Source organism: Melospiza melodia, chromosome 4 (assembly GCF_035770615.1).
Source record: "Melospiza melodia melodia isolate bMelMel2 chromosome 4, bMelMel2.pri, whole genome shotgun sequence".
NCBI lineage: Eukaryota > Metazoa > Chordata > Aves > Passeriformes > Passerellidae > Melospiza > Melospiza melodia.
This window is the reverse complement of record NC_086197.1, coordinates 59,193,673-59,206,085: the sequence shown is the minus strand read 5'-3', so window position 1 is coordinate 59,206,085 and position 12,413 is coordinate 59,193,673. Positions and strand designations below refer to the sequence as shown.

Sequence of the window (12,413 nt, the reverse complement as noted above, 5' to 3'; positions counted from 1 at the left end):
ATTATGAGATCATATGTATTTAGAGTTCTGTCCATATTCCAAAATTCTACTGCAAATTGGAGATGTGTTTCCCCATGTAAATGCATAATCAACTCAAATGCAATAGCACTTTCTGTATACTCACAGTTACAAACTTCTAGCATTAAACACTGGCCAGGTCCCATGTATGTACAAAAGGTATTTTGGAAGGGTTTTGTTTTCCTTTTCAGTTGTTCAGGACCTGACTTTCATTGCAGCTCTTTACAGTTGCATAAATTCAGAAATGATATTATTCTAAAATTAGATATCAACATACAGGATATGAACACAGAGTATATATATATTTTTAAATTCTTTGGACAGATATTTGCTCGCCGTGGTTTGATTAAGATTGACGAACTGAAGCAATTAGAAGATATCAGTTCTTCTCTGGGACATACAGAGAGAGAAAAGATTTTTAGAGAGGCCACTCTAAAGGTATCATCCTGCAAATCATTATGAAAAGGTAGAGTAGTTGTGATCTGTATGAACAGAACATGTAACAGATGATGACTTACTTTTTCCTTTGTGTCAGATGTCAGTAATGATTTTCAAGAGAGCTGTGTATGAATCTAGAAAAAAGTCAAACAGCTTTCGACGTGAGTCAAAACTTAACCCAAGAAAAGCAGTAAATGTAAGTCTGACATTTCATATAATCCTTCTCTTCTTCTACTTTTGTCATGTGATGAAACCATGATATAATTCTTCTAAATACACGTGGTGCTCTACACAAGCAGAAAGTTTTATATTTTCCATTTCATAAGCAACAGAATTTATTAATAAAACTCAGAACAAGCTTGGAAGTAGGGAAAATGTACTAATTATTACTTTAGAAAATTATCAGGAGAGATCTGCATGGATCTAAACTACATAGCCTTAATATGCTCCCTCATAATTTCCATTGTACTATTTTTGAAGTAAAATACCATGCAGCAGTGTGTTTGGTTGCTGTGAAATGATTAGTCTACCTAAGTGCTGTACCTGCTTAGCATGAGCTTTGCTATGCCTTTGAAGCATGACATTAATAACAGCAATACATTTTACAGTATGTATTTTTCTATTTTGAACATGTGATTACTTTCTGATGGAGAAATGTTTTCAAAAAAATCTTGCTTTATTGCAAGTAGGTTTAGATACCATAAGGTTTAAATTACCTTTTCTTACTTAGGTGTCATGGCCTCGCACCACTACTGAGCGGCTGCTGGTGGCAATGTTTGATGGTGCTGCAGCTCAGTTCCTTGCCATCCTGGAAGCACTGCCTGATCGTAGCAGGAATCTATTGCCCTCTCATCCTCCTGTTCCTGATGAAGTGCAAATTCCTGAGGTCACTTCTGAGCTTTTTTCTGCAGGCCTAGAAATCCTCTCAGGTAACAGCTTAAAGAAGCAAAAACAGTTGTTGAGGAGCCTGGACCTCCATTTTATTTTGATATTTTTCTATTTTGAAAAAGAAAAGAATGTGCCTGAAAGTATTTGTTTGATTTATAGCAATAGCACCTGTAAGAGTAGGTAGTCTTTCTTATCTTCACATAATAGAAAATAAAAATCTGGGTTGATCTCCATGGTCTCTTATAATTAGTAAAAATCTGCAGCAGTTTATGCATTTATTTTCTAAGTAAACTGGAGTTCACTTTATAGCAGCCTTTACAGGTTTTACTGTGCCATATACATATGGCTAAAACAGTGTTGTTAACAAAACAGTGCTTTCACTACTGCTGAGCACTTTCTGCACAGCCTGAGAGCAGCTGGATGGGGACCAGGCAGCCAGGCAGGATCAAAATACCACGGTGTTTGATGTATTCTAGTAATTAAAAAAATCCATTCAAAGTTAGGTGTAAAAACTTGAGAAAAACACTGGACTTGATGGTTCCTTCCACACTTTTGTTTGCTGGGCTCTGAGCTGAATATAGTCCTGGGTATAGAGGGATTTTGTCAGTAAAAGGAAATATAGAGACTAAGTACACTTCAGAATGATATTTTTCTTGGTATGATTACTGGCTAATTAGAACATAACAAGTCTAATAGATTATAAATTGACTTAGTAAGTTGTCTATGTTGAAGGTGGAGCGAGCAGTGGCACCAATCACTTTGGTATAATTAATCCATCATCTAGTCTTCTGCAGTTGATGCTAGCAGGTAAGCTAGATTGGAATTTCAAATGAATTTTTAACCCAGTGATATAAATACTCAGTGGGCAGAGTTAACTTTCATGTTAGTAACATTTCTATACATAAAGAGTCTTCAAAATGGTAGCCTCTTGGAGCGGTTCTGTGCAGGGCCAGGACCTGGATTTTGCTGATGAAGCTTGTAGTTCCCTTCCAACTCATGACAGTGACTGTGGCATATTGTTATGACTACAGAACTCTGCTGAATATATTAGCTAAAACACTTGCTGAGAGTTCCAAGGACCAGGAAGTCTAGTTTCTGCCTTACTGTAGTCTGAATAAACTTGAAAAGTGAGAAAATAGGTTCCCTGTGTATATATGAATGTTTCGCGATGCCGTAATGAGAACTGTCTTGAAATAAATTGTATGTGTTTCTATGCAAATTTTAAACCAAATTTTGGATAATAAGAGTGTTTACAGGGTGATAAGCTCTTCCTGCAACAGCAAGGATTAGATCCTTGGTGTTCTCTACGCAGGTATGTTAATATCAATAATTGTAGAGCCTCTTTTGAATATAACAGGACACTGTGATATAGTTAAGTGGCCATGGTGGTATTTGTTAAAAGTTTGGATTTTATGATCTTGGAGGTTTTTTCAAACCTTTATGATTCTGTGGTTGCACATCCATCATTAAAGCAGCCTGTAAGCATAGACATTACTGTGAAAAGATAAAGCTATTGTTTCTTGTGAAGTTATTAAAACATCCTTCAAGATTATGCTGACTATTCAAAAATGTGTGAAGGTTTATCTTTATATTTATCAATACCCAAGTAATGAAAATAATTGAAATTAAACTTTCAATAAACTTCTGAATACATATACATAAAATAGAGAAAATATTTTTGTCATCACTGCAGGAGAAGAAAGGGTGTCTGGAGATGCTGCTGTGAAATTTGTAAAATTAGCTTTCAGCTATGAAGAGTGGAACGTGTTTTATTCTGCTTTTGAATTTGTTGATCATTTTCTTCAGGTAATCTGAATGTGATTGCAATGTTATTTATTTAGTCTTTTCCTATGAGGGTAAGGAATATTCAAAATACATATTTTAAAGACCAATTTCTATGTTTTTTTCATCCCAATTAGGCTCAAGATGACCCAACATGGAAGAAAGCTGAACTAGAACTCAAACTTCTTACACTCATGCAACCTGTAGTACTCCCAGGAAGATTTGAACGTAGTTTTTCTTTTAGTGAGGGTGGTAAGAGCAAAGAAGGCAGCACACGTCGGGGTTCTGAAAAGACAAAGACAATTAGAAGTGAGTGTTGTTCAGTTATAGTTGTGTTTGAATTTCAAATATTTTTGCAGCAGGAGGTTTTGTAAATTATTTATAAAGCTATGTAATATGGTTCATGCAGTAGTCCATGAGAAAAAGTAGTAATTGAGAAAATGCCACCTATTTTTTCCAGTTTTCATTTGTCAAAATATGACTTTATACTATTTCCCTTAGTGGGAAATGCATGATGTGTGTTAAGCATGCGCCAAGTTATAAGCAAAGATGCAAAATGATTGAATGTTTTCAGACAAGGTTTCAGGGGAAAAGTGAAACAGCTCTTTAAGCATTTTTTTGTCTGGTCTTATACCTAATTTATGCAAAATTTCTTTACATAGAAGCAAGAAAAACTTGTTAGAGCAATTGCAGTTTAATTCTATGACAATCAAAAACCTGAATATGTCTTGAAAACTTTCTGTTTCCTAGAAATGGAAATGCTCACTTTTCATAGAAGTGAATAAATTTGGAATTATCTGTCCCCCTCTGAATTTACTGTTTCTTAGACCATGTTATCTGCTGGCTTATATTAGTAAATCAGTTGACTCAGATATTTTCAAACTTAGGTTTTGAATTAGATATAATGTCTTGCCTTTCCTTTCCCCACCTTTTTTTTATAAATGCTGAATGTAGAGGAATCCTTAAAGCCTGGAGACCCTTTTCGTGATCTTATGATTTTGGCAAAAACAACGTTTTCCTACGTCTCCACATTTGAGCAGGTAATAACAGGATTTGAGACATTTCTTCTCAGTGTATCACTTAATCTGTGATGAATCCCTATAACTGAAGATCAAAGGAATCAGTTGCATGACTAACAAAATTCATGAATATAAAAAGTAAAAAAATGTACTTATGAATGTGATAATTTTGTTATTTAAAAAAAAAGTTTTATTTTTTAAAAATGCTTTGTAATTAGTTACTTTAAAATAGATTATTATATATTAAATCTATTTGGAAGACCATAGGGCTCATTCCATGTTTCAGCTGATCAAGCAGAGATCAAATTTATTTACTTATGTTAGATTTAGGTGGGCAAATATGCTCAGCTGTGGAAAAACACTTCTGCAATATTTATAGAAATGGGGGCAGCTACCCTAAGGAATGATAATGCCTTTTTAACAGCACTGTCTTCAATTTAAGGTAAATTCTCACTGCAAAAAACTTAAACGAGCAGCGGCAACAACAAAACCAATGAGAGTGGGACTCTGTGCTGAAGTCTCCACTGTAGAAATAATCCCATTATGTATCTGATTATTTATTCACTGAGTAACCACTTTTACTTGCTCAAACTGAGATTTCCCCTTAATCTTCTACTGAGAAGGGAAGAAATAGTGCAGTGTCACCACTACTAGCACTTGCATTAAAATAGTTTGTGATCCAAAAGGCTAATTACAATTTTTCCTTAGAAAAAAAATGTTCTGATAACATAGCAAATATCTTAACTGCAAAGTTTATTTTAGATATAATTTGAATATTGCCACAATTTGAATGTAACTGGAGCACACACATTTTTAGCTTTGGTGTAGTATATTTACTGAAAGTATCTTGCTTGTGAGGTACCCCACAGTTACCTTTAGATAGCATGATTTGTCAGTTTTTAATGTGACCTCTGTATGGAGGTAGTCACCTGGATTTAAATTCTACTGGTTCTTCTGCCCTTTCTTGCAAATCTTCTTGATCTGTCCAGAGGAGAAAAACAAATTCACCCCTGATTAACAGAGCATTCACTGGTGGTGAATTTACATGATACCTGGCTGAGGCAATCTAGCAGCTTGCTGCCACCCAACCAGTAGCAAAAATAATTTTGATTTATATTTTTTCCATTTTTTCTCCTCCCAGTTTCCATATCCTATAAATCTGATGCTCAAACATATATGGGAATATAAGTAGTGAGGATATATCAGGTTTTACTGCACCTGAAATACTAGTTCAACTCTGCTGTAACTGGTGATAAAGATGTGTACTGATCCTTACTGTTCAGAATGTGTTTAACATAGATGGGCTCTATTGCCTTTTAAAATGTGTTAATTAGGAGGTTAACTGACTAGAGTTATGAATTTGTTAGTTATTCTCTTTGTAAGATGCAGATAGGGTTTAACATTTCTCTCACTCGTTAGATATTTCAGTCCAAAATTTTTTCTAGTTGTTTTTCACTGCTTTATCATCTCAATGCACCAATAGCCCATGGAAGTACTCTGTCAAGCAAAATGAAACTATTAATTTAGATTTTCTTCCACAAGTATTCAAATATTTAATAAAAATGAAGTTTCTCCAGAATCTATTGATTTCAGCATTACAGTTAATTTGCTCTCTCATGTAATCTTCATCTCACTGATTTCCTTGTCTGTGTTACTTTTGAGAAACTTGTCAATAAAAAAAAAGAAAACAAAAAAAACCTCCCCAAACCTCTAAACCTACTTTACATTGTTGTGAGAAAAAAAAGCTTGGGTGATCTACCAGAAATTCTTTTTAAAGCTTTCAAAATGTTGTCATCTCTTATAAGAAAGTGATATATTTTATTTACTGCTGAAAAATGCTGAGACTGTTTATGTACTGTGTTATTTGTGTATTTATATGCCTACCCATCGCCACAATTATATTGTTTTTTCTTTCCAGAATGTTCATCCTGGCAAAGAAATACTTGTTGATGTAGTAATGTGTTTGTGGCAGAAGTGTAAAACAGAACTTCAGCAAATCCAAAAGAGTGGAAGTCACTGCTTAGAATATATGCACAAACACCAAGCTTACCAAGTACTCCTTCATTGTAATGTATTTCTCTTAATGTGAATGCAGTCTGCTATAGTCAAGGCAGTGAAATACTGGCATCCAGTCTAAGTACCTTTTCTTATGGTAAAGTGCAGATAAATCTTCTTAAAAATATGAATTACATATACACTTTGAACACACTGTGCTCACATATGCCAGTACCAAAATATTCTCCTAGTCTTCTTGCAGTAACCTGCTGTCTGCCAGTGGGCCACAATGGTAAGAAGCTAAATTTGTGAAAACATTTGGGCAGGATGTAAGAAGAAGAGTTTGAGCTGCTGTGGCAGAAAATATCAATGTATTTCAAGAAAGTTGCCTAGATCAGTTAAACAAAAAGGCAAAAACCTTACAACCTAAGACAAGGGAGATGGAAGTCAATAGTAGAATAGTATTCAGCCCATGGGATAGAGTCACAGCCTTACAATGAATTTGTCTTGTGGGTGAGAGGCTCCTGGTGAAATGGGCTTTCTGGGCTGCCAGTTGGTGCTAACCAAGCAGTTTCTGGAGGAGATAATTTTGTGACCCTATATTGTGAAATTGTTTGGAGGCTCTCCAGAAGGTTATTTTCCTCTGCATGTGCAACAGTAGAGTCTGGGTCTGTTCAATTCTGAGATTAAGTGGGAAGATATGGAGATAAATGAGAGGCATGTAATCAAATCTTCTGGAAGGCTTACTGCACTAGAGCAAGGTATAAAAGTTATGGCTTTAGAACACTCATAAAACTTTCTAAAAGGAATGGCAGGAATAATAATGTTCTAAAATAAAAAAGCCTGAAGGAACAGGGGCTATGGAGCAGTATAAATGCAGCATCTTAGTCTAGTGACATTTAAAAAAAAGAAGCCAGATCCAGAAAAGGAGTTGTCTGCATGCTTGTGAATATTTTTAGACAATTTTGAGTGCAAAACCCTGTCTACCTCTGTAATATATAAAGGTCATCCAAAAATTTGATTTATCTCTGTCTTGATTCTTTTTTTCCCCCCATTTCCTCATTTTTAGTGGGTTCATATACTCTGGATAATGAATGAAATAATTGAGAAGAGCAACATAGCAGACACTAACGTAATGTTTGCAGAGATAACTTTATGTCTAGCTGCAATACTGGAAAATGTAGCTGATTCTACAAGTGAATCTAAGGACAAACAAGGTAAAGTTTTCAAGAAAAAATGAGTTTTCTTTCAAGAATGACTTTAAAGATTGGAACTTTTCTGAACTGAAAACTGACTAACATACATATTAAAATATTGTAAAGAGATTGTTGAGAGTAGAAGAACAGCGTTTTTAGCACAATTTCACCCATTATTGGAGCTAATGAAACCTGTTTTTCCAAGGATGCTTGATTTCTTTCCTTATATTTCCAGTTCTACTGAAATAACCCTGTTTTGAATTACATCTCTTATAACTCACTCTCCTCACAGGTCATTTACATGTCTCTTTGCCCCTTCAGAGTAGTTGCTGTTTTCTCTCAATACCGGCAAGGCAAAGTGCAGTATGTGCTGGGGCTCATTTGGAGCCTTCAAATGCTGTTGATTAGTTGCAGGCCAAACAAATGAGGAAAATATTGAGGTCATACTGAAGCTTTTGCATTTATTGGATCATCAGTTGGGTTTTCTTCTCTACATATTCTTGATTTTTATATAGTAATTTAATTGTTTTTGAAGTTGGATTTGGCTGATACTATTGGGATATGCTATCACAATCACATTAAGCAAATTTCCTTCCAAAACCTGACTAATGCTGTAAAATATGAATGTTTAGACATACTTTAAAAGCTCTCTGTTGTGTATTTTGGAATATGAATCATAACTCTCATAAATGCCTTACAATAACTAGAGAGTAAATGTTAAGGATCTTATTAGACCATATCTAGAAACAACGAAATTATAATAACTTTGCACTTTGGGAAATAAAATCTTGGGAAACTACTATTTGTTATTAAGATAAAATATTGGTTTTAGTGGTGTTATGAAAATTATAAGGTTCTCATGAAGACGAAATGAGAACCTCATTGTAGCATCCCTTCTTTTTCATTCAGTTTAAGTATGTCTTTTTGGAGGAAAAAAAGCTGAATAGATAGGAGCCATTGGTCAAAACAGGCTGACAGTCAAGCACATGCTTGTGTAGAAAAGAAACTATTCACTGAATGAATACTGAGTGAATACAAATTTTCTTTTCTTATGAGGAAGAGACAGTGAACAAGCAAAAACAAGCACAAAAGTGGCACAAGGAGTGACTAGAAGGTTGTTCCTCTGAAAACACACAGAAAAATTATTTCAGCAAAGAAATGAAATTGGAGGGTTTAATCAAGAACGAAAAAATTGTTTTCTCTTATTTTGAAGAGGGAAACATAGGTTTGGATGCCTTCTTCATAAGTGAAAGTACTTTAAACAATCAAAGCAAACTTTTAAAAGCTGATAATATTGCTTCAAGAAATATTAAAATGAAATAGTATTTATCATAATAACATGACCTAGTATTCTTAAAAAACATTCTATAAGTGAAATTAACTGTGAATTAGATAATACTAAGGTTTGAATTGATTTCGAAATTGAGAATTGATATGAATGCTACAAAAATAGGAGGAACTACAGAATGAATCCTAGATTCATTAGCTTGGATATGATGTGGCTATGAAATATATGGTGCCTTTAAAATACAACATTATTAGCTAATAATATCCTGTATTAGTGTAACTGTACATACATTGCTGTGTGTCTAAGCCCTGGAAAGCTCCTCAAGAAACAATATTATTACCTCTCATATTCAAGCACTGAAGAACAGAATTATTGCCAGACTCTGAAATTAGAAGTAGAGCTGATCAAATGGTACTAAAATTTTCTGGATTTATTTGATTTTCACTTCTGCTTTTCTTCCTATAAAAAAGGAGGAAGTACATCTCTTTCACAAGATGAGACCTGTGATACGCCTGAAATACTGATGGTAATGTCCAGTTTATCTTCATTGATACATTGATTTTGAATAGAATAAAAATACTTCTGCTTGAAGCTTCTCATATGATTTTCTATTTAGTTTTATAAAGATGAAATATTTAATGCAATCCTAGTACTGCAGAGTTAAAAAAAAGCAAAGATATTTTTTCAAATTAAATGAAATCAGAAAATTTTCCCTGAGTCTTTTTTATCAATCATTTTTTTTTTTGGAAGGGATTGTATTTGAAAGTTTTTTTACAGCACGAGCATAGTGATTTCCACTACATAGCTTTTTTATGCCAGTCTGTAGTACCAGCCTTAAATGGTTTAATGGCAGATTTTATTAAGATAGTAGAAATTTTAGTCATTACCTAATTTAGGAAAATATTTTGGGCTGTGTTTTTGCTTCCTTCTTTTTGTAAGGACCATGTGGAATAGATGAAACATCCTGAGTGTCCTTGCTTTGTTCAGCACTTTGCAGAATTTTCCAATCAAATGACTCACTAAAGCATATTAAGAAAAAAGATATGTGTTAGTCTGAAGATTCAGGAGTGTTGTCAGTCATACGTCTTAATACTTACATACATGGACAGGGTTTAGTTCAGTGACAGTCTACTTGAAGGTGGTGTTTCTTGAAAAAACTGTTTTCTTAGTAGTGTTGAGTGGACTATTGAAAAACTGCAAATGCTATTATTTCAATTTAATTTGCTAAATTCAGTTTCATGCCGCTATAAGGTAATTCTGCATAATTTTTTTTTTTTGAGCTGAAGGTAAATCAGTCCCACTTGAAATTTAAAATATTAATATTAGTATATGAAGGTATGGGGAGAGAGTACCTCTGTAAAGATTGTCTGACAGTTTCAAACTTCAACAGCTGAAAAGAAAAACACATTACTTTTGTCATCTATATTATAACTTTTAAAGTTATCTAAGGAAATGTGTTTATATGGGTTTTCATTTCAGAAAACACCTACAGAACAATTACAGATTGCTTATGAAGTTCTTGAAAAAGCAATTAATGACATGAACACATCTCGGTTAACGACCATTTTACCAGATGGAAAGTCAGTATTTGACGGCTGCTGTACAAAGGTAAAGTTCACAGAAAGCTACACTGCACAAAATCTATCAGTAATATATTGTATTTTGATGGCACAGACCTCATATTTTCTTCATACTTAGAAATATTAGCACTACCAAATGTACCTCATCTTCCTGGCCCATGTAAGAAGAGAATAGAAAAAATACATCTGTGTATTAGTGTTGTGGTTTAACCCCAGCTGGCAATTGAGCCCCTCACAGTGTCCTGGGGAAAAAGTAAAAGCCATAAAACTCATGGGCTGAGATAAGGCCAGTTTAATGGAGAAAGCAAAACAAGGAATCAATTCACCACTTCCCACAGGAGGCAGGCAGGAGTTCAGCCAGTCCCCATCACCTGTAGCTTGGGTGCCTGGGAAGACAAATGCTATCACTCGAACTGCCACCCCATCCTCCTTCCCTGAGGTTCATGTACTGCCCGTGGTGCTGTAGGGGCTGGAACATCCCTTTGGTCAGTGGGATCACCTGCCCTGGTTGTGCCTCCTCAGCCTCCTCTCTGGTGGGGTGGTGTGAGAAGCAGTGCTGTCACAGCCTTGGTGCTGTGCAAGTACTGCTCATCAGTAATGAAGACATCACTGGTGCTATCAACACTATTTCCAGCACAAATCCAAACCACTGCTCCATACCAGCTACTATAAAGACAACTTAACTCGCCTAAGCCAAAGCCAACACAAGTTAAAAGGACACTTTTCTCTTTTAATAATAAACTATGAACTCCTTCAGGCTTCCTTTAACATTTCCGTTTAAAATAATGATAATAAATTGGTTGCTTAATAAGAACAGAATGTTTTTTCATATTTATTGCTTGCAACTGGTTATTATTAAAATCAATTTTTGTTCTTGATGTGAGTTCATATTTTCTAAATATTTTCATTCAATATCAATATGGTATTTGTTCTCTGCATTAGTAACACAGTAAAAGATAGCTTTTGTTGTCATCTTATTGGAAAAGGCCCATACCTTCTCAGTGATTTCTCATGGGCATCTCCTTACAGTACTGACTTCTCAGTAGAGACAACAAGCTCCAACTCTTTCCTCGTCCAGCTAACCCACCCCTTTGTAGCACTCATCATTACTGGACACAGCTGTGGCCTATTAAAGGCAGGCCTGTTCCTAACCTTTGGGGATTAGTACAGCTGCAGCTCCTCAGGGAGGAGATTGCCTTCTGCACTATTCACTTTAATTCTATTCCTCCTCAAGTTTTTACAGTTTTGTCTTTATTATTGATCCAGTTTGCTACTGATTCTCAGATTTTGTCTGGTTCTCTTTGTCCATTTTCCGTGCTCTCTCTCTAGTCACTCTCCTTTCCATGCTTTCTTGATTGACTGCATATTACACAAATATGACAAATTTCAATGTTTGTTAGTTTATTGAAATAATATCACTATGAGGAAAAATGTAGTAAGCTAAGTAGTGGAAGTTTGTAATTGCTTAATTGCTACTTCCTATTTATTAGGTGGACTCAAATGATCAGAATTTGAATTCGGTTTTGGGATGTGGTGATGATAAAACAGGAACAGATAATGGTTTTGTGGCAGATTTACACTTGGAGCTCATTCAGGCCCAACATCGAGTAGCTGTGAAACTTCTTAAAATTACACAAGGTAGGCTTCAGTAAAATAAATAATATTAATAACTTGATTAGAATACTTTTTGCTAATATATTCTGTAGTACTAAAAAATAAAGGAGCTCCTGCTTTCTGGTGAGAAGCTGATGCTGGGCAGTTTGTACGCCACATATAGACAGAAATAATGTATTAAATTTGCAGAATTTAGATTTACATTATACTAGTCTGCAACTTCTACTCAACCAATGGGAGTTAAACTTTGCTGCAACTAATAGATTGTGTTCCTAGACAGTAGGTTGTTGTATTTTAGTTATAATATTAACTTTTACAATGCCCGTAAAGAAAAATGTTCTGCAAATTTTTTTTTCTGTCATGCTAATTTTCTCTCTAGAGAATGACTTGAATATTTTATTCAATTCTCTTTGTAATTTGAACTTCTACTCCTGTGAAGTTGTCTCTGTATGTCAGCAGATACTCCACTCTTGCCAAATGGCTTCTGAAAAAAACTGTTTGTTCTTTCATTCTTAGTGTTGTTTTGTTTTTTTTAAATTAAAAACTAGTATTAGTTTGAAACTGAAGAGCTACACTGTGCCCTGCTCCCTGTGAT

The 12,413-nt window shown here is 34.7% G+C and overlaps 1 protein-coding gene across 1 annotated transcript in view; it reads left to right on the top strand.

Annotated features, from left to right (window-relative positions):
* Nucleotides 1–12,413, top strand: part of CFAP54 (cilia and flagella associated protein 54) — a 90,391-nt gene that overhangs the window by 1,586 nt on the left and 76,392 nt on the right. Inside the window, exons 3-13 of the mRNA XM_063154850.1 lie at nucleotides 343–456; nucleotides 554–652; nucleotides 1,187–1,385; nucleotides 3,038–3,150; nucleotides 3,264–3,435; nucleotides 4,081–4,166; nucleotides 6,064–6,198; nucleotides 7,210–7,357; nucleotides 9,095–9,150; nucleotides 10,104–10,232; nucleotides 11,695–11,842. Coding sequence (XP_063010920.1) covers nucleotides 343–456; nucleotides 554–652; nucleotides 1,187–1,385; nucleotides 3,038–3,150; nucleotides 3,264–3,435; nucleotides 4,081–4,166; nucleotides 6,064–6,198; nucleotides 7,210–7,357; nucleotides 9,095–9,150; nucleotides 10,104–10,232; nucleotides 11,695–11,842 — 1,399 coding nt within the window. The remainder of the gene's footprint in view (nucleotides 1–342; nucleotides 457–553; nucleotides 653–1,186; nucleotides 1,386–3,037; nucleotides 3,151–3,263; nucleotides 3,436–4,080; nucleotides 4,167–6,063; nucleotides 6,199–7,209; nucleotides 7,358–9,094; nucleotides 9,151–10,103; nucleotides 10,233–11,694; nucleotides 11,843–12,413) is intronic.